Genomic DNA, 21,742 nt, shown 5'->3' with positions numbered 1-21,742 from the left:
CATTGTAATTTATGCCTTTTTGACCTCAGAGGAACTTCTAGGACTTTAGAGATCTCTCTCTTTAAACATAAACCAATAATTACAGCATCTTTGCTAGCAAAGAACAGATTTACTTTCTGATCCTGAAGATCCTGGGACAAGTCTTAAATCTAGTATTTCTTGGGGGAAAAAATGATGTATTTGATAGTTATTGATAGTTACCCTAAATAGATTCATGGAAAGGGTAAGGAATAAAAGTTTGGTGAGAAACATTAGGCATCAGGTAATGATTAGTTGTAATGTTTTCTCAAGGAGCCTTTCCATTTTGCCATGCCTTCTAAGTGTGTACTTGTAGTAGGAAAGGGACCGGTTCTTAAAGATTTGTCTATGTTAAACACTTTGCATTTCCACTGGGGATTGTTTTGTCTTTCTGAATAACCACACAAATGCCTCATTTGCTGATAAAGACAAATTATTGAATATCTAACTCATTAAGAGACAGGGATAATATGTGGAAATGGACAAAGGATGATAGGCTATCTCAGTTCTAAGAAAAACATGTTACAATTCATCCTTTTACTTGGAGTCTTGAATGAAACTATCCAAATACTTTAGATTCTTCATTGTATATTTTATTTTCAGATTTTATTTTCATATTTTATTTTCTCATTTTATAAAAGAGACCTGAATTTCCAGTTCTTTTGGGGGAAGCCCTAAATATCTGGGCCAGTATCTATAAATAGAAATACCTAGCATTCACGAAACAGTTGATGGTGATCTTTTACTTGTACCAATGCTCACAGCACCTCTTGGCTGCTGTATCTGTGATTTGCTCACTTTTCAACAAGGAGTATATGATTTGCTCACTTCTGGAGCTGGTATCCCATCCTAAAACCCCTCCTGTAGTCCCAACGCATTTTCTGACTACAGCTGCCAGAGGTGGTGTTTCATAGCTGGGTTAGGCATTGGTAGTTCTCAAAAATAAAAAAGTTAATTGAAAATGAAAACTACATAAAAATTAAGTGCTTTTGATAAACCATTCTGTGCTCAAAACACAAATGTCCTACGTTCCCAGCTTGTATTTCCCTCTGCAGTGGAGAGATGAAGAAAGCTATGTGTTTAATTAGGATAACAGGGCTGGAAAACCTCTTAATAATTGCCATTTGCTCTTCACCCTTTCTTTTGTTCTTTGTGTGATATCTTTGTCAAAGTGCTCTTTCCACTGACTATACCCTGTAATATAAATTTCAAATACCAGAAATACAGTTGACCTCTATCTGTGGATCACATCATGGAGTTGGCCATGGGTGGAAAATATTCAGGAAAAAACATTGCATCTGTACTGAACATGTACAGATTTTGTTTTTCCTTGTCATTATTTCCTAAACAATACAGTATAATAACCTCATAGCATTTGTGTTGTGTTGGATACTATAAGAAACCTAGAGATGATTTACAGTAGTGCATAGGTTATGTGCAAGTACTGTGCTGTCTTATAAAAGGAACTTGAGCATCTGCAGACTTGCAGGCAGCCCCGGAACCAATGCCCCCATGGATATTGCTGGGTTCCCTACTGTAGCTCCAATCTGAGAATCAAGCATGGGCGCGCTAATTGTTACAGACCGGAAGGAGCTGTTTTTGATGGTGCTTTCTCTTTATTACTGGCAGAAGAGTCCCATTGTTTTCCCACCAGAACATGAGAAAATAAGGCTAATGGGGTTAGTTTACTCCAGGTGCCTACAGGGTTTTTGCTTTTTTTTTTTTTCATTAAAATAAAAAATGCCACCTTCTGTTGTAGATTGTTATTCTGAAATAGTTAACAAAAATTGTGTGTGTGTGTGTGTGTTAACTTGTGACAATGTAAGAAAATATTAGGTAAAGGTTGAAAATTATATAAATTAGATGTTTAGTCTAAGGAATATTTTAAGATTTGTGGCAGGGGAAGCTTATGAGTTCATGGTTAGGCTAGGTTAGGTCTGTGTGTGGATTAAATCAAAGAGGATGTGCAGAGGTTTTATTTAGAGCAGTGAGGTGACTTTGGCAGCTAATAGCCCATAGTATTTTCCACCCAAGGTTTTGACTGCATAGGAGCAACATTGCATGTTCAGTCTTACAGGTAAGATACTACAAATAATCCTCAGTTACCAGAGATCCCTCCTATAACTGTCTAGTATGTCTGTCCTTTTTAATAGCTAAAATATCATTCTGGATAATCTAATTCAAATAGTTGAATTTCAGAGCAACTCAAATATGGAGAATTCTATGACTTTGGAAGAAGAGGTTCTGCTTTGAGAAACCATTTCTTTAAATATGGAATAATGGGCTGTCATGGAGTTTGAATAAAATTGAGCATTTATCCCAGTCCTATACAGTAGCATTTTGGAAGCCAGTCGTTATCATAGGGACCATTTCTCATTAAGTCTTCAAGTGTTTTGTTTTTTTTTTTCAGTGTTGTCAGCTAAAAAGCATTATTTTTAAAAACAGGATAAAAGGGGTAATAGGTTGGATCATTGAATAGTAGTTAGTGCATTTTAGAAAGCTAATAGAAATAATTTTAAAATAATATTTAAGACAAATGCCTTAGGAGTCAGCGACAGTACTGCAGCTTCTAAATCCATGACAAGAGAACTGGTTATTCATGTGTTACTTAATCACCCAGAATTGCATGTGGCTGGGGCTACTATTTTTTTTTTTTAAAGTCAGTGTCCTTATCTGGAAATAAAAGTGTTGTATTTTATTTTCTCTGAGATGCCCATTGGCCCAGTTTTTGAAGTCTGATAGGACAAAAGGTTAAGGTCAGTATATCCAGGCACTTGCCTTGTCAGCTGCTGCCTCACAGCTCAGAATACATTCATATCAGAAATCAGTCTCCAGTGCCCTTGTCTACTGAATGAGTAGGCCTCATTCAGTGTGTTATCATTTAGGCATTAAATATGGAAGAAATGTGGTCCATCTTGTGTGCAAACAACATTGGCTTATTTAATCTGTGCTGTTTTACCAAGGACAATGATTTGTGGGACATGCTGGGCTAACAGGTTTTAAGAGGTTGCCTGGTGTCAGCCCCATCTGTCTGCTCTGACTTTTGCCTATCTGGCAGGCCCTCCCTTTCCCTTTCCAGTATACCTACTTTGTGGATTTTGGGGAAAAAAAAAAAAAAAAGCAGAACACGGGAAAAGGCCCAGTTTAACCTGGCTGGGCTGGATCTAGAGTGGAGTGGGCAAAGGAAAGGCACAACAATGTCAGGTTTTGGTGAAATCTAGTAAAATACTTCAGTGTGACTGGAGAAGAATGTGTATAGGAAAGTTTCTGAAAATTCTGTGCAAATTTCTGAGCTGTTCTCACTGCTGTAGAATTTAGAGACAATGTAATAATGATCTTTTTATCTTTTAGATTTCCTGCTCAACCCCATAATGATTTAGTATCTAGACAGTGGTTTGTAGCCCAATCAGATTCAATACCCCAGTCTTAACTAATTTTAAATGCTGCTGCTTCTTTTAAAAAAAATATTATTCTTAAGTTTTAGATGGACACAATATCTTCATTTTACATTTATGGTGGTGCTGAGGATCTAACCTAGTGCCTCTTGCATGGTAGGTGAGCGCTCTACCACTGAGCCACAACCCCAGCCCCTTAAATGTTTCTTTTAAAAAATCCTAATTTATTCTTTTTTATCCTACTATAAGAAATATTATCATTGCCCTACCCACATATATCACCTCGATGCTTTCCATTCTGGTGTACCCTGTCTGGGCCAGCTGCTAGCACCTATCCTTGCTATCTGAAAGTCCACCTGGAGCAGGCTGGAAAGGCCAGAAGAAATGCTCTCAGGAATGGCTCTCAACCAAGGACCTGCAGCAACATTGGTATTTAAATACCTCCATTCCTGTGTTCCTTCTTACCCCATGGGATTACCATCCAATTGCCACTCACAGTGTTTACTCACTTGATCACACTTCTAATGACTTGTTTTTCTTCCCTGCCTTTATACCCTACTCCTCTATGGGAATTTCCTGGGATCCCTTTATAAATATATTATCTACCCTATAGTCCTTGCTCATTGATCTGGGGGAACTCAACCAATATACCTACTCATGAGTTTTGAAAAAAAAATTGCATATAATTCCCTAATAATAATTAAAAGGATAGTTGATCAAGCTGGGAATGGTGGAACAGACCTGTAATCCCAGCAACTCTGGAGGCTGAGGCAGGAAGATCACAAATTCAAAGCCAGCCTCAGCAAATTAGTGAGCCCTAAATAACTCACCGAGACACTGTCTCAAAATAAATAAAAAGGGTTGGGAATAGCTCAGTGGTTAAAGTGTTCCTGGGTTCAATCCCAGTACTCTTCCACCAAAAAAAAAAAAAAAAAAAAAAAAGAATTGATCATAAGACATTGTATATTTCAATAGGTAAATATGTGACTTCTCTACATCAAAAGTTAAACTTACAAATGTTTGAACATACACAAAAATCTCCTCAAGAGATTTGGCAGTTTTGAATACAGGCACAGATGCAGCCTGATACTGATAGGCTGTAGTGATTTCCTGGGTACCACACATAGCATTACCATTAGTGACATGATTTTCTGAATTGGTGGACAGCTTGGTAAAGTTTAAAGCAAAACCAAGTAAATTCATTCCTCAATTATGGTGGTACCACTCCATCCAATCAATATGCAAAATCTTTTGTACTTACATGTAATAAAAAGTTGGGTTCTAGATTCAGATAATTAGAGTTCTTTTTGTTTTTTCCAGTAGGACATTTGAAAATTCCATGGGGCCTAAGATGATTCCCTGTTATGTAGGGCAATTTCTAAGAAATTTTCTTGAAGAGCAGTATGCACATTCCCTCTGTCTTTGTTTTCCTAATCCTTTCCAGTTCTGCTGGCTGAAATGTAGACTTGATGGCTGGGGCTTCAGCCACCATGTTGGAGCCTGTAGATGAGAAAAATGTCACACCTAGGGTGGGGATTGGGAGCTGGAAGTAGCCTGTTCCCTAAGGACTTTGTGGAGCTAGACTGCCCTGCCAATCCTGGATTGTCTCTGCCTCTGAACTCACTTTGTGTTTCTCTTTCTCAAAACCAAACCCACCTAAAGCAATATAGAAAATAAGCATTAAAATAAGCATTTCAAGTAAGTTGTTAAAGATTAGTATTGAATCTGGTAGGGCTCTCTAGAATTTAGATAGATTGTGGAGTTGAGTCAGGAAGGTTATAGGAAAAAAAATCATTATCATGTTGTTTGTAAATTCTGAGTCTGCCTCAGCAGCAATCCATCACACATGGATTCAGTTAAGTCTTCTAACAGCAATTGTACAATTGTGACTAGTTATTATTATTTTTTTTATGAAGAACCGTAAGGTGCACATACAAGCAGTCAGGCCAGGGGAGACCCTTTTGAGCTTTGAAAGATAGGTAAAATTAATGAGGCAAATCAGTGGAAGATATATATAACATTGTAACTTGTTTTTAAAAAGCAGAGGGATAGTGGGAGTACTTTTTGAAATAGTTTTCTCCTTCCTACTGCTGGTTATGGTTAATTTGCTATGGGGCAAGACTAGGTTTTATTTACTTATTTATTAGTAATTTTTCTTTGTTCTTTTTAGATATCCATGACAGTAGAGTGTATTCTGATGTATTATATATATATGGAGTATAACTTATTCTAATTAGGATCTCATTCTTGTGGTTGTACGTGATGTGGAGTTAACTGTTCATGTATTCATATATGAACATAGGAAAGTTATGTCCAATTCATTCCACTGTCTTTAAGACTGCATTTTATTTGATGTATACCTCAGTGTGTGGCACAATGCCTAGTGTGCTTTATAAATGCCGTTGAAAATATATTTCTGCAGGCTGAGTGTGTGGCCAGTGTGATTGCGTGAACTCTGAGTTGTTTATGATCTGCTTCCTAGGTCCCACCTCCCTTTGGAAGCTCTGGCAGGGAGGATGATACAGTCAGACAAAGGAGGAGATCCTCCAGACAGGGACAAGAAGCTCTCTACTGCAACCCAGCCACGGAATGGTACGTGTCACCAAGGTTCCCTTGAAATCAGAAAGAATGGTATCACTCTAGATACGCAATCATGGAATGAAATTCTAACACATTTACTGTCACCCCAACCAGGGATTTGCTATACACTTTTGATCTCCCCATTACAACTGCTAGTGACAGATTCAAAACAGTTTTCAAGGCAGGAAGGAAAGAAAACTGACAGTAGATTCAGACCTCCCTACCTCCCCCATTCCCACAATGCTTTATGTAAAACTGAGAACTGCACGACTTGTTCACATTCAAAATATCACTTAAAAAAAGAATTTTTATAAATATACTTGTGGGGGAAAAATTAAGCATTCACTGAAACCTACTTAATATCCTTTTACCCAGCAGACTACTGAAATTTGTATTAAAACCCTATTGTGAGTGAAATGTTCTTCAGTAACACTTTCCATAAGAAGTTTCAGAAAGGATAAAAACAAATGACTCCATATTTGGATGTGAGAAAGAGGATCCAGGAAACAGATAATTTTGGATAAACCACAGACTAGTAAGATGGAGGAGGGGGAAGCTCTTATGATACCTTACTTCTGAATATTATGATCTGTTTCATCTAGGGTTAGCCACAACCCTGTAAGAAATCCAGTATATTCTCATTTAGCCACAAAGAAACTGGTCTCCAGATGGTCATGGGACTTTCTGAAGTTGGCCAGCTGCCTTTCATATATATAGCGGCTTTTCTACCTTCCCCACCCCATCAGTCTCTGTCCTCTCCCTTTTCTAGGCCTCTCCCAAATCCTGAGGCATGTGCTGCAGGAGCTGAGCCTGTTCTACAGCCGAGATGTGAACGGAGTGTGCCTCCTCTATGATCTCCTGCACTCCCCGTGGCTGCGGGCCCTGCTAAAGGTGAGCACTCTGTGGCTTGCAGCTCTTTGCTAACTGGCTGGTTAAAAACTACTCCCTTAGTCCACTCAGGCTCTGTAACAAAATGCCACAGACTGGATAGCTTATAAACAGGAAACCTATTTATGATAGATTTGGAAACTGAGAAGTCTAAGATCAAAGGCGCTGGCAGATTTCATGTCCCATGAAGACCCACTTTTTGATTCACAGAAGACCATCTTTTTCTGTGACTTCATATGGTGGAAGAGGTGAGGGATCTCCCCAGCCTCTTTTATGAGGATGCTAATCCCATTCTTGAGGGTGCAGCCCTCATGACCTCATCCTCTCCCAAGGGCACCACCTCCTAATAGCATCGCCCCGGGGTGAAGATTGCAACCTACGAATTTGGGGCTGGGAGGCCACTTTCAGACCATAGCAGCTGCTTACCCAGTGGTATTACTTGTTACCTGGCAGGAAATTTCAACATGGAAAAAGTTCTTAGAAGACCATCCTCAGAGAAGACCCACACACACCTCTTAGCTTTGAAAGGAATTGACATAGGTGGAAAAGAATATGGCAGCTCCTTTCTTTTCTACCCCTGAGTTACTCAGCTTTGTGCCACTGTGACAAGATACCTGAGAGGAATCAGCTTAAAGGAGGAATTATTTATTTTGGCTTATTTCAGAGGTTTCAGTCCACAGTCACTTGGCTCTGTTGCTTCTGGGCTTGTGGGGAGGCAGAACATTGTGGATGAATCCACTGTTGGGGTTGGAGCCCTTGTGATCCAGTCTCCTCTGCCTGTTGACACTACTGCCCTGGGGACCAAGCCTTCAGCACATGAGCTGAAGATCAAGTCATAACAGATCCAAGTCATAACAGCCTGTAATTCTTTTTCTTGCAGAGAGCCCTAGAATCACAAAGCTGCCACAATGGCTATCAGCAGCATCTTATCAGCTATTCTATAATTATTATAATCATTTGTTCTTGAGGCCAATCCTGGAAAAAAATACACACACACACATGCATATATATATATATATATCTCTTTAAAAAATTATTTCTCTTTGTTAAAATCAGGAAATAAGACATCTATGTTCTGTTTGGATATCTTAACATTTTCTCATCCCTAGGTTTCTTCTTCTTTTTTAGGGTTGGGGGGTTCGAGAGAGAGAGAGAGAGAGAGAGAGAGAGAGAGAGAGAGAGAGAGAGAGAGAGAATTTATTTATTTATTTATTTTAGTTTTTGGCGGACACAACATCTTTGTTTGTATGTGGTACTGAGGATCGAACCAGGGCCGCACGCATGCCAGGCGAGCATGCTACCGCTTGAGCCACATCCCCAGCCCTTCTCTTTTAATTTGATTAAAACTTCATGCATTATTCAAGAATCAATACTACTATAATTTTTTTTTTCTGAACAAATCTTATTATTAAGAAAAATCTTGAAGTCATTTTTGTGTGGGTGTTTCTCTTAAGTATGGGTTGTGGTCCATCTTAGAATGCGTGCTAATATTATGTTGTTTAAAACTTAAAAAGGCAACATCTTCAACATGAACACTTCGCTTGTTCCAAAGCACTTGGTATCTATCGGACCTCCCCACCCAAAAGAGGGGAGTTTTGGTGTCCTTATGGACATTGTCCTTGCTCCCCACTAGCAGGCTGTTTGTGCTTTGTGCTCTTGCATTGATCCAACAACTTGGATCATTTCCAGGTACACTGAATGCTGGTCCCTAGGGAAAGTTCAAGCAGCAGTAACACCACAGACTTGGTGGAAAAGACTGGGCTAAGCTGGCCCATTGGGCCTTGCTTCTCTATAAGAAAAGCTTAATTCCTGAAATAAAATTAAGGACTGCACTGTGGAGCTAGGGTTTAGTATACTCAGTCTGATCCTACATCCTGATTCAGAAAAAAATTCCTAGGGACCCACAGAGATGTGATTGGAATTTTTATAAATAAAGTTGTATTGGAAAATTAAGGGAGGGATGTGAAACAGACAGCCCTAAAGATCAGAGCAGAGGACAGATAAGCATAGTGTTCCTGGTGGGTCTCTTCTTCAGGACATGGGTTGGCCCAAAGCCACATGGTTTCCCTGCGCAGAGATCTTCATGGGTCTCTATTCTCACAGAGTCCCTTCCTTGAGACACCCCTGTGTGCATCATCTACCAATCCGTATTGGTCTCAGCATTAGAAAATTTATTCAGTGTAAAAAGGGTCAAGTTTGGGTGTTTTTTTTTTTCAATAAAATTTCTTGGAAATTCAGTGACTCATGGTAGCCAATAATTAAGACACTGAACCCAGGACTTGAGTTCATTTCTCTTTTGCAATTAGAGACACACCTTATTAAAGGCCAACTCACATCCTGCTATTCAGCTGCTTGGACAGTTTCCCAGGTTGTTTCTTCCCTTTGAGAGTCTTAAATCCAGAATGTTAATAGTCACGTATGTTATTAACATCAATTCTCCACCCTCACCCATCTGCAGGTTTATGACTGCCTCCAAGAATTTAAAGAAAAGAAACTAGTTCCCGCCACACCCCATGCACAGAAGTTATCCTGTGAGGTAAGGGGATTTCACTCCAGAACTCTGAATTTTCCTCTAGTGCTTTAAAAATTTTTTTTTAGATGTTGATGGGCCTTTATTTTGTTCATTTATTTATATACAGTGCTTAGAATCAAACCCAGTACCTCACACATGCTAGGCAAGCACTCTACCACTGAGCTACAACCCCAGCCCTTCCTCTAGTGCTTTTTTTAAGTGAATTAAAGATCTACTGGAAAAGTTTGAGAGATGATCATGCATCTTAATAAGTGGTTTTTTTTGGGGGGGAATAGAGATTGAATCCAGTGGCATTTAACCACTGAACCACATCCTCCTGCCCTTTTTATTTTTATTTATGTTTTTAAAGCCTTTTTAAATTCATTTTTTTCAAATTATTGATAGATATTTATTTTATTTACTTATTTATATGTGGTGCTGAGAATCGAACCCAGTGCCTTACACATGCCAGGCAAGTGCATTACTGTTGAGCCACAGCCCCAGCCCCCACCCATCACCCTTTTTAATATTTCATTAGAGACAGGGTTTTGCTGAGTTGCTAAGGGTCTTGCTATTTGCTGAGGTTGGCTTTGAACTCATGATCCTCTTGCCTCAGCCTTCCAAGTCGCTGGGATTACAGGCATATGCCACTGTGCCTGGCTTTAATAAATGTTTTTAATTGAACTTTGTTATAGTTATACGTGACAGTAGAATTCATTTTGATAAAATTATACATGCATAAATTATATCTTATTCTAATTAGGACCCTATTCTTGAGGATGTACACAATGGTGGGATTCACTTGGGTTTTTTCATTTCATCATCTTTCCTATTCCTATCTCCTCTCCTTTTTAACTGAGTTTTAATGAAGGAAATTATCTGGATATTTCCTCAAATTAAACACTCCTACATTCTTAGCATGTATCCATCATTTCTCTCTTTCCCCTAAACTTTAAACTCAATTTACCTCATATAAATGGAATAATATTACACTAACGATTCTCCAGTTTCTCTCTCTAACCTGGACCCTTTCTCTGAACTACAGTCTCAACAACCCAACTGTCTCCTCCCCATATGATGAGGCTGTTTAATGTGCACTTCAACCTTAAAGTGTCCTTAACTGAACTCCTGCTTACTCCGCCTCCGCACTCCTCTTATAGCCTTCTCTTATTCAGTTAATGACATCTCTGTTCTTCAGTGCTTAGGCCAAAATCTGCGGGGTCATCTTTAACTCTCTCTTTCTTTCAAACTCATACCCAATCTGCTGGCAAATTTTATCAGCTCCACTTTCAAAAAACATCCGGAATCTCATCACCCCTGTGCCACCTAATATAAGCTGTGATAACTGCAGTATAGCTTCCTACCTCTTTCCCTGGCTCTACCCTTGCCCCCTGTAGCCTGTTCCCCACACAGCAGCTCTTTGGTTGCTCTTGAATCACCTCTTTAATTTCCTCTTTAATCACCTCTCTGCTCAAATCCTCATGACTTCCCATCTCAAATGCCAAAGTTCTTACATAGCTGAATATAATTGAGCTGCCATGGGCTCTTTGACTCTGAGTTTACTATTCTCCACCTGCTCGCTCTGCTCCAGCCATATTGGCCCCTTGTGGAGATTTGAATTAATCAGACACTTGCTTTTCCCTGTGCTAGTCATGCTTTGGTCCATCTACCATGATTTGATCACTCATCTCCACTCAAACACCACTTCTCAGTGACACTTTTCCTGATAATCTTCCTAAATCTGCATGCCCTCTTCCTAGCATCTCCTAGCCAATTTCCCTGGTTTATTTTTGTTCTTAACTCTTCTCATCACCAAAAAAAATTATTTATTTTACACATGTATTTGTGTATATATGTGTGTGTGTGTGTGTGTATGGGGGAAGGAGAGGCCATTTCTCCTCACTAGTATATAAACTCCATGAGAATGGGGATTTTTGTCCACCTCTTTACCACTATTTTCACATCACCTAAAACGGTATTCAAAAATATTTGTGGAATGGATAAATAAGTGAAATCCCTGTTATTATTATTGTCCAAATTATATTAAAATATGTAGAAAAAATTTAAAAACTATACCTTCAATTCCAATAATTAACAACTCAAATTTTCCTCATTTGTTAACAAAAAAATACACTCATGATATTTCATTCAGTTGTAGTCCTACTGAAAGGGGATAAAGTTTTGTAAGCCACTTGTTTTCATTTGTCTGTATGTACAATGTCTGACTGCCAAAGATTCATGGGGCTGACTAAAGTCTTGAAAGAGCTTGTGTCCTCTAAAAGCAGTTCTGCATTTAAACTGCAGCAAAGAGATCAGAATCAATTTTGTTTAGCATTTTTATATTACAACAATCATGAAAATTACTAATCAAATAGTTTACCCTGAAATATAAATTATTATTCCCATTTTCTTTTTGAAGAGTGGAGAACTCCATGGGTTGAACTTCCCAAGTTCTTCTGTTCACCCTAAATGCAGCTTCATCTGCCCTTGAAGCATTGACATTGGCAAACAGTAACTTTAGAACCACTAGGGGGCTCTTGTCTTGGTTCACCTGCTATTAGAAAATCCATATGTTCTTCCTCCAGTGCTATAATGTGCCAGGCCTGGGATTGGGGTTTAGATCCACCCCCAATTTTGAATTACCTGCTCTAGTGAAGTTTAATGACTAAGGAAGGGCTTCTAGGCTCTGATTTTAAAGATGAAAAAGGAGGCTCTAATAACAGCTTTTCTTAGGCCAATTTCATGTTAGTCAGTGTAGCTGTTATCTAGACTGGGTGAAATTGACTAGGTGGTGAAAGTTTTTAAGAATTTATAACTTGTTCTTTTCCATGAACCAGGTAATAGAGCTGTTACGTGATGTCCCTAATTCTCCTGAGGTCCAGGAGCTGAGAAAGCTCCTTCAGGCTCCACATTATAAGGCAAGTACTTGCTAAAATAGATAAGGTATGGCAACTGGCACACAGACAAAACTGGAAAGAATGAGTACATGGAGTAGAAAATGTGCTCTCTGAATGGATGTTCTGTTACTGTACATGAGCGACCAACAGATTGTACCTTGAAGATGTGGGATTCAGTATTGCCAATCATGGAGCCAGACCTGTTATATTTATGACGAGGCTTCCAGAATTTTCCATGGTGTCTTGTTTTCCCTACAAAACAATCATCCCTGGAAAATTCTAAGGGGAAATCAGGGGAGCTTCTAGCTAACCTCCACACTTTCTTCCCAACTTGAAAATAATTTAAATTTTGGATATAGTGTGTGAAGGTATTTGGAATATACAGTGTAATGATGATTAACCCCTGTGAGTTGCTATATGATGAACATTTGATTGCATAAAAGAAATCTTCTCTTAGGATTTATGGATTTTGAGATCATTTTATCAATACATTGGAACTTTAAGAGAAGGACTGAATTTGGAGTCATGGAATTCAGTGTTCACAAGATAACTGGTTATCACATATCTTCAACACCACAGCCTATATGGACAACTTTCCTTTGAGTTCTAACTATAGCATGTCCAGTGTCAGGCAGGCTGAAGAATGACAGTAGCCTCCCACCTGGTCAATTGAAAGTTTGAGTGGCCATTAGAAGGAACTCTCATCACACCGTAAAACAAGAACTAATTTTCCTATTCTGTTCCACATGGGCCCTTGGGTGTTACTGATAAGTTGAAGTAGCTAGATGTTTTGATTACTGTCCTCATTCTGCCTTCATTATACAAAATATTATAGAAATTGTTTTGGAGGCCAAAACTTCATAGGAGCACTTTGGATTACTTGGGCTTCCCAGAAATCAGAATATTGTGGAATAACACATTTTAGCAAAAATGGGGGAATATTCAACATTGCTTAACCCCTCTGTGGCTTATTTCCTTATCTTTAAATAGAAGGCAGTAAGTGATCCTGCCTCACAGGGTTACCATGAAGACTGACATTGCTTAGAACTATGCCTGGCACGAGTGTGTTGGTGTACGTCTCGTGTGGTGTGGAGTCATCATCTTCTAGATGCATGTGACCCATGAGTGACATTTGTTCACTTTTTCTTCCCTGTTCCCAGGCCTTGCTCAGTGCCCATGACACGGTAGCTCAGAAAGATTTTGAGCCCCTTCTTCCCCCACTGCCTGACAATATCCCTGAGAGCGAGGAAGCCATGAGGATTGTTTGCTTGGTGAAAAACCAGCAGCCCCTGGTAAGGAAGTCATGACATCTATTCCAGAGTTATTTTGGGCAATACGACCCCACCCTGGGTCATGCACAGGTGACAGTGATGGTGCAGTGAGCTGTCTGATTTTTGTCTGTGATTTTAAACACATGGCATGTTATAAAGTGTTTGTTATGGAATGATTTCTGCTTAGCGTTTTTTGCCTTTTGGAAAAGTAAGACAAGTCTTACAAGACAAGACTTATTTTGTGAGACATCAGAAATATTTTTTATTTTATTGTTTGGTTTTCTGATGTGCTTATATTTCACTCAGTTCCAATGCACTTGCCTAAATTTTATCCTTTATTAATGGGAAACCAAGTAAGGCATTAATTTGATGTTCTAGGAGCAGTCGTTACAATTGGGTTATCATGGGAACTTTATCTTTGGAAGGATCTAAATATTCTTTTACATCTGTATGATTGTAAGTTGACGTCACGAGGCCAAGGCTGAATGGTCTGTCCTTTGCTGATAGCCTGGTGTCTCTGGCAGGCAACAGGACACTGTGTGGCCCCTCTCTCACTGGTTGGTATACATACCCTTGTCTGAAAGGCCAGAGCTGCATTGATTGAAGGAAGCCACCAGGAAAGTGGCCATGTGGGATAAAAGGGGGACCCCATTTTATTTTCTCTCTAGGGAGCTACGATCAAGCGCCACGAGATGACAGGAGACATCCTGGTGGCCAGGGTCATCCATGGTGGGCTGGTGGAGAGGAGTGGTAAGCAAGAGCAGCAGGGTTCTCGTGTGACTACTCAAAAGCCTTGATTGTGTGGTCTCTTTTCCAAGGTACCCTCTCTCCTGACAGGTCAGGGCTTTTGTAATTTCCATGGTTTCATGAGAATAGCAAAGACAGAAAGATCAGATAGATAGTCCAGGGAAGTCTCGCTTCCCTTCTTCACAGAGTCCCTCCCATTCTAGGCACCATATAAAAGCTCTCTCACTTTACATTCTCATGGTAGCCTAACATTACCATGCCATTTTATAGAAGAAGAGACAGAGGGTCACAGAGATGAAGTCACTAACTTGATCAAGGTTATACAGTTTGAGTCAGGATTTGAGTACCTTAGTTCATAGTCCCCACTTTTTGACTCTTCTGCTTTCAAAAAGACATAGTAGCTCTTTTCCATCTTGAAATGCCTTTGGTTTGCTCTTTCTACCAGGTAAGCACATTTTCCTCCTTTCACTAATGTGCTTCTGATATGAGTGTCTCTTCACCGGCTGCCTCAGTTCTGGCCCCGGGGTTCCCTAGAGCCCACATGTGGTTCACACCCCAACATCCTTCTGGCAAATACTGAGGAGTTCCCAGTTTCTAAGTCCCTTGGGACCCCCTTTTCATCCTCAGGCTTGTTTTTCCTGCTGCATCATGTTTGCCATGGACACCTTTCTTGACATCTTGTTACCTTGGTGTCTTTTCTGTGGGGTCATCCTGCTTTTTGCTCATAGCTCCTCCATTTTACCTCCATTTTACCTTATATTTCTCAAGGTTTAGTCCTTTTTCCATTTTTTTGTGCTGGGGATTGAATCCAGGGGTGCTTAACCACTGAGCCACAACCCCAGCCCTTTTTATTTTTCATCTTGAGACAAGGTCTCACTAAGTTGCTTAGGGCCTCACTAAGTTGCTGAGGCTGGCCTTGAACCTTCGATCATCCTGCCTCAGCCTCCCAAGCTGCTGGGATTACAGCCATGTGCAACCATGCCTGGCTCCTTTTTTTTTTTTTTTTTTTTAAGAAAAAAGTATTTATTTTTTAGTTGTAGGTGGACACACAATATCTTTATTTGATTTTTTAAAAATGTGGTGCTGAGGTTTGAACCCAGTGCCTTACATGTGTTAGGCGAGCATTCTACCACCGAGCCATAACCCTAGCCCTCCTTTAAAAAAAAATTAATACATAATAACTATATTAAGAAGGTACAGTGTGATAAACTCAATTCATGTACACATGTGTATTGATCAGATTGGGGTAATTCGCATTTCCATTTTTTTAAAGGTTTATCATTTCTTTGTGCTGGAAAACTTTGAACTCCTCTCTTCTAGTCTTTTATAAAATGTACAATAAATGGTTGTAAAATATCATCACACAGTATGCTGTAGAACATTGGAGCTGCTTCCCTCTACGTAACTATGTTTGGTTACCTGTTGTCCAGCCTTCCTCTGTATCTGCTCTCCCCTGTCCTTCCTAACCTCTAGGGGTAAGGTATAATCTTGAACCCTCCTAAATTTCTCAACATTTTCTCTTCTGAAAATACCCTCAAACACACACCTCTTCCTTTTATCATTTATTCATGACCCCGACATCTTTAATTTTAGTGCTACTTCTTTCAATGTTCTCCTTCCATTTTATATCAGATTAGCAGAAAGAAAAATATCACCATTTTCATTGGAAAAGAGGTGGATGGCATGCTCACAGATTTTTGTGGTGGTATAGGTTGGAATAAATGGTTTATTTAGAATGTTTAGAGGATGCTTGGGCTAGTGAGTTTGCTTATAGCTTTAGAGATGGTGACCTCATTTTTTCCTTTTTTTGGTACGTTTCTTTGTTTCTGTTTGCCTAGGGTTGTTATATGCCGGAGACAAATTGGTGGAAGTGAACGGAGTCTCAGTTGAGGGACTGGACCCTGAGCAAGTGATCCAAATTCTGGTAACTGTCTTCTCTTTGTCCTTTTGTTCATGACTTAGTGAAGAGCTGAGGCACTGGGCCCATGGAGCCCGTGGTGTGTGCATTGTAGTGTGGGGACTTGGGTTCCTCTCCGCAGCCTCCAGTCTCCAGGACCGCAGATCTTATCTGTTGCCATGTAGTTCATTGACCTTCCTCCTTTACCCCCCAGAAATTCTGACCCTGCCTAGGAAATGTTCCTACCCAAGCTCTCCTTAGGGGATGATCAGGTCCCCAGCTCAGGTTTCTTGTCACTTGTGTTTCTCCATTGGAAACTGAGCATGGGTGGGCAAAGTGAGCTTTGCAGGAGAGTTTGAGCCTAAGAAAACCACAGCTTGCTCCTCCCATCCCCGCTTTTTTTTTCAATGCTGCGGATTGAACCCAGGGACTTGCACAGGATAGACAAGGGCTCTACCACTGAGCCGCAACCCCATCCCTCCCCTAACACATTTATGCAGCTGAAATCTGCTTAACCTTTCTCCAGGGCAGCTTTGAGGGGAGAAAGAAGTCACTATGGGACAGAAGATAGGGAGGAGGACATCCTTGTTTGGCCCCGCCCCTCTTCCTTGGTGTTTGAAGTTGAGAATTCATAATCTGAATCTATGAGACTTTGGTCTCTCTTGTTTCCATTCCCACCTCTTAGCCCATTCCCTGAATCACAGTCCAGCATTAATTAGCCAAAGCAGCATGGTTCCATCAATCTCCCCAATGCATACCCCAACTTTGGGGCCTGAGATTTGTCACTATATATTATATACACCAGTGATTCTCAAACTGGATGCCTGGGAGAACTCTAGCCTTTCACAGTGATGGCTTAGAGACCGAGAGGAGGAAAGATATGAAAAGGACACGGCCTCAACATTCTGTGTGGCACATAAGGTGCTGCAAAGGGAGTTTGAAGTACTGTAAATCACAGACATGAGGACAGAAAGTCAGACAGGGCCTGTGGGAAGGAAACCTTGCAGAGTAGGGTGTTTCTGTCAGCACTAAGATGGAGGGGCCCTGGAAGAGGGTGTGGATTTTAGCAACCTGTGACTCCAGAGCCCTGCAGACACAGAGCTACACTGATTCCTAATTTCTTTCCATTCCTGGGTGGAAACAGCTCTGAGCCTTGTAAAAGTTACTATGGGGGATGTCACCATTAGTCCTGGACACATTCAGCTGTGACTGCATCTGCCAAACCCCAGCAACCTTGCTGACTCCGTGACTTCTCCTTCATGTCATTTTCTAGGCCATGTCTCGCAGCACAATCATGTTCAAGGTGGTTCCGGTTTCTGACCCTCCTGTGAATAGTCAGAAGATGGTAAGAGCTGACTGAACCTTTAGTTTTGCACACAGTGAGTCCCAAAATAATGATATGATCCAACATGATGTATCATGCTCCTAACCTCAATGCTGTTTTAACATGTGTTCGATACTGTGCTGGATATTTTTCAATACCGATGAACGAAGAGGCAAATGAGTAAAGGAGCACAATAAAGGGAGATAGGGTGCCACAAAGTCATGAAGTGACATTGAAAATTCTGAAAAATTGAACATAAACATTTCAGAGCTATTACCCCAGATGCTTTTTTTTTTTTTTTCATGGTACTTAGTTTAGGAAGCAAATTCTCTTTTTTGGTGAGAGAGGAAAGATATGACCAGTTCATGGAAGAAAGGGAGCAATGATTTTAAGTCTTACCAGCCCAAGGACAAAGGCTCTTCTAATGACACCATTATGCACTTGCCATCAGATTTACGTTCGTGCCATGACGGATTACTGGCCACAGGAGGATCCTTCCATCCCCTGCATGGATGCTGGATTGCCTTTCCAGAAGGGCGACATCCTCCAGATTGTGGACCAGAATGACGCCCTCTGGTGGCAGGCCCGGAAAATCTCAGACCTTTCTACCTGTGCTGGGCTAATCCCTTCTAACCACCTTCTGAAGAGGTAAGGTCATTCTCCTGTATTCAGGACTGGGCCCTCAGGAAAGGCCTGGGACAGCAAGTTTCTGTTAGTGAAGTTAACACGAAATAAAGAGAATCAAGCAGTGGACAAACACACACTTGGCTTATAAATCCAAATGCCAATTTATTGATGTGCTCTAAGCATTGTAAATATTAAAGGGACTAGAATAAGCAGATGAAAAAGAGAGAAAAGTGTTTGTGAAACTAAATTAAATTTAATAAGTACTATTGTCTGAATATTTTTGCCCTCATCTCTATTCATGTATTGAAACTGAATCCCCAAGGCAATAATATGAAGAAGTGGGACTTTTAGGAGATGACTGGGTCATGAAGGTCAACCTCTTATGAATGGGATTACTGTCCTTATAAAGAACCAAGGGAAGAGGCTTGTTTACCCCCTTCTGCCAAGTAAGGGACAGCTCAAAGATGCCCTCACTAGATACCACATCTGCTGGTAGCTTGAAAACCAGATCTCCCAGACTCCAGAACTGTGATGAAATAAATTTCTATTGTTTGTAAACTATTCAGTTTATGGTATTTCATTAAAGAAGCCTTAACTAAGTTAAAAAGTATTAATCTTTCAAGGCTGAACTGAGCCTTCAGCTACTGAATCTCAATCCATCACTGTGAGATTTGATGAAATCACTTAGGGAGTGAGTAAATATAGAAAGATGAGGTCCAAGGCTCAGCCAGTGTTAAAGATCAAGAAAAAGAAAAGGAACAAGCAAAGGAGATTGAGAAGGGCAAAAGTCCTGACCATACTGTATCCTGATCAGCTATATCTGTCAATTGTGGCAGAGAGATCTGAGAATTGACCATTAAATTTGGCAATGTGGAGGTCATGGGTGATCTTGATACAGCAATTTTAGTGGAGGGATGGGGCCAAAATCCTTGTTAGAAAGGTATTTAAAGAAACGGATGACAATAAGCATGGAAAACGTTTTGGGACATTTGGGTATAAAGCAGAGTAGAGGAATGGAGAAATATCTAGAAAGGAAAGTGGAGTGATGTGAGATAATTTTTAGATGAGATGAATAATATTAGTGGGAATATACAGTGAGAGGGGAATTTTTTAAGTCTCAGGAGAAAGGATTGCTGTTACTGAGGTCCTTGAACAGGCAGAAGGAGATACACTCTAGTGTTCAAGAAGTGGGGTTATACTGATGTAGGAGCAGAGACAGTTCATCCACATGGCTAGTCACAGGAAAGAAGGGCATGGTTGGGAGTGGTGGGAGTGTGTGAAATGAGAAGCAGTGTCATAAGATGAGAATTAGGTGGGTAAGGAGGTGTTGAGAAGGAGAAAGGAGAAAACTTGAAAAGTTTCAATAAGAGCTGGAGAGAAAATAAACTAGGTCAATATAGTATGATTGGCATTAAGGATCCACTGAAGGTTAAAGGTCATAAATCTGAAGTGCTTCCGGTCAGCTTCTAGGATGCAGGTCCAGATTAGGGTTAGATTTAACTGCAAATCCAAAAAGGACCTAAGAGAAGTGATGGGTCATGGCATTTAAAGTGTTAAGGAGGATGATGAGGAAATTAAGCAGATGAGGATCCATAAGAAGGAAATAAGATTAATAGATTTTAGGTCCCTATAGGGTCAACAGATAATTGGTAGGTAAAGGGATGCCAGAAATTGAAATTATGGAGAGATTAGCTATTGGTACTAAACAGGTCTAGTTTATGACAGTGGGAGGGCAGAGGCTGAGGGAGGAGGAGGGAAGGTCATTGGCAAAAAAGGATCAAGAACCCGAGAAGCCAGGGTGTTAGAGGGGCATTTATATGTTTAATAAAACCATCAAGAATTACGACTGAGTAGTATAAAGAGCATAGGAGCAACCAGGAGTGATTGGGGATGATGTTCAAAGTGGGGGCTCTTAAGGAAAAGGGAGATGAATATGGAAATGGCATTGAGGCAAGGACACACTGCATTCCAGGTGCAGTGGAAGGGGCCATGCACAGTGGCATGCTGGAGTCCCCCACAAGAGCCCACTGTGGCATCTCTGCTCACATCCATGTCCGGTGCAGTCATTAGCCAGAGTGAGGAAATGGACACTACCTGACTCAGCAAGTCTCTGCTTTCTTTTTTTGCATAGAAAGCAACGGGAATTCTGGTGGTCTCAGCCATACCAGCCTCACACCTGTCTCAAATCAACCGCATGTGAGTGAAACCACCTCAGACATAACAGGTGCACAGGGAAGCCTGCTCCCTCTGTCCAGGGTGGGCTTCCTGCCTAAGAGAGGACCTCTAAAAGTCTCCACTGCTCCAAATAATCTCCTTGGTTGATGGTCACATGTTCTTTAGATGACTAAATAGGAGGCCAAATTATTCTTAACAAATGCAGTTTGATTGTTAGACAATATTATTCAAATAATAGGGGACTGGTTAGTGAAGGAATCCATGGTGGCAAATGCTTGGGAACTACTTATGGTCTTAATAAAGGGGGCCATGGGAGTGGGAGGCCATTCTTAGGACCAGGACAGAGGCCAGCTGTACCCCACAGAGGGCAGTGTTAGGGATCAAATTCAGGCCCCACACATGCCAGGCAAGTGCTCTGCCAGTAAGCTACATCCCCAGTCCCTGAAAAACTTTTGTTCCCCCTCTTAAACCAATCTAGACTGAAAAAATTCTTTATTCACTTACCTATTTCAATCACCAAAGGCACAGGGAGATGTTAATTAGACTTTCCAGACAGTATCTGATAACTTGTATGTCGGGTTGGCATGTCATTTTCTCCTGTAGCCTAAGTGTGATTTATAGTAGACTTTTAATTATACTGAAAGTAGTTTATATCAGCCTCTTAGTATCTTCACACATTCCTGAGTACAGAAACCAGGTCTGCAGCCACTAACTTAAAGAGACATCTCTCACAGGGCATGTTTCTGATGGAGCATGATCACTTTTGAAACTACTAGATCATTTCTTTTTAGCTGTTGTAGATGATACTATAATAAATATTATTTTACGTCTTTTAAGTTCTGCTTAAATCTTCCCATTGTGGAGGTGCGGGGGGGAGGGGCAGATCTCAGGAACAAGCTACTAATTGAAGAGGTATAGTCAATTGACTCAGAGGTTTTAAAAAATTCCTAGCCTTTGGTAGTTTGCAGATTATTGTTATACTGAAAAGTGTTTGTTGTCATCTGCCTTTCTTTCCCTCCCTTCCTACTCCCTCCTTCCTTCTTCTTTCCCAGCTACTTTTCTTTTTTTCTTCCTTTATTCCTTCCTTCCATTCAAGATTTTAGTTCCTAAAATACACTGAAGTGTAAGAGCATTAATTCAGAAATGAGTCAACTGTGTGATTCTCATACAGCTAATTGGGTTGAAAGAGGATGGGAGTTGCCAGAAGCAGGGAGCTTCTCCCAAATATAGTCATTTATCATTTGTTATTGCATTTCCACTAAATTTCTCGAAGATCAATTACAATAATATTGGCGCTTTGCTTTTCTTAATGTAAATTAATCTGAGAAATGAGAGCATAAACCATTGTGTTCCCTTTTTCTCCTCCTGCTTCCATCATTTGAACATACCAGTGATTTCTATGGAAGAAGGT

The 21,742-nt window shown here is 40.3% G+C and overlaps 1 protein-coding gene across 8 annotated transcripts in view; it reads left to right on the top strand.

Annotated features, from left to right (window-relative positions):
- Positions 1-1,988: 1,988 nt before the first annotated feature.
- The window catches only part of Mpp4 (MAGUK p55 scaffold protein 4), a 45,661-nt gene continuing 25,907 nt past the window's right edge, over positions 1,989-21,742 (top strand). For 5 of the 8 annotated variants that reach the window (XM_021735666.3, XM_021735670.3, XM_021735665.3 and 2 more), the window contains exons 1-12: positions 1,990-2,095; positions 5,896-6,005; positions 6,763-6,884; positions 9,340-9,417; positions 12,231-12,311; positions 13,451-13,582; positions 14,230-14,311; positions 16,147-16,232; positions 17,479-17,550; positions 17,981-18,177; positions 20,288-20,352; positions 21,723-21,740. In XM_021735666.3, the coding sequence (XP_021591341.2) occupies positions 5,930-6,005; positions 6,763-6,884; positions 9,340-9,417; positions 12,231-12,311; positions 13,451-13,582; positions 14,230-14,311; positions 16,147-16,232; positions 17,479-17,550; positions 17,981-18,177; positions 20,288-20,352; positions 21,723-21,740 (1,009 nt within the window). In that variant the 5' untranslated portion in view covers positions 1,990-2,095; positions 5,896-5,929. Of the gene's footprint in view, positions 2,096-3,496; positions 3,570-5,895; positions 6,006-6,762; positions 6,885-9,339; positions 9,418-12,230; positions 12,312-13,450; positions 13,583-14,229; positions 14,312-16,146; positions 16,233-17,478; positions 17,551-17,980; positions 18,178-20,287; positions 20,353-21,722; positions 21,741-21,742 lie in introns of all 8 variants that reach the window. The other 3 variants (XM_078017859.1, XM_078017860.1, XM_021735668.3) reach the window with 3 other exon arrangements.

Source organism: Ictidomys tridecemlineatus, chromosome 7, assembly GCF_052094955.1.
Source record: "Ictidomys tridecemlineatus isolate mIctTri1 chromosome 7, mIctTri1.hap1, whole genome shotgun sequence".
NCBI lineage: Eukaryota > Metazoa > Chordata > Mammalia > Rodentia > Sciuridae > Ictidomys > Ictidomys tridecemlineatus.
The sequence above is the reverse complement of the archived record's forward strand: the minus strand, read 5'-3'. Positions and strand labels throughout refer to the sequence as shown.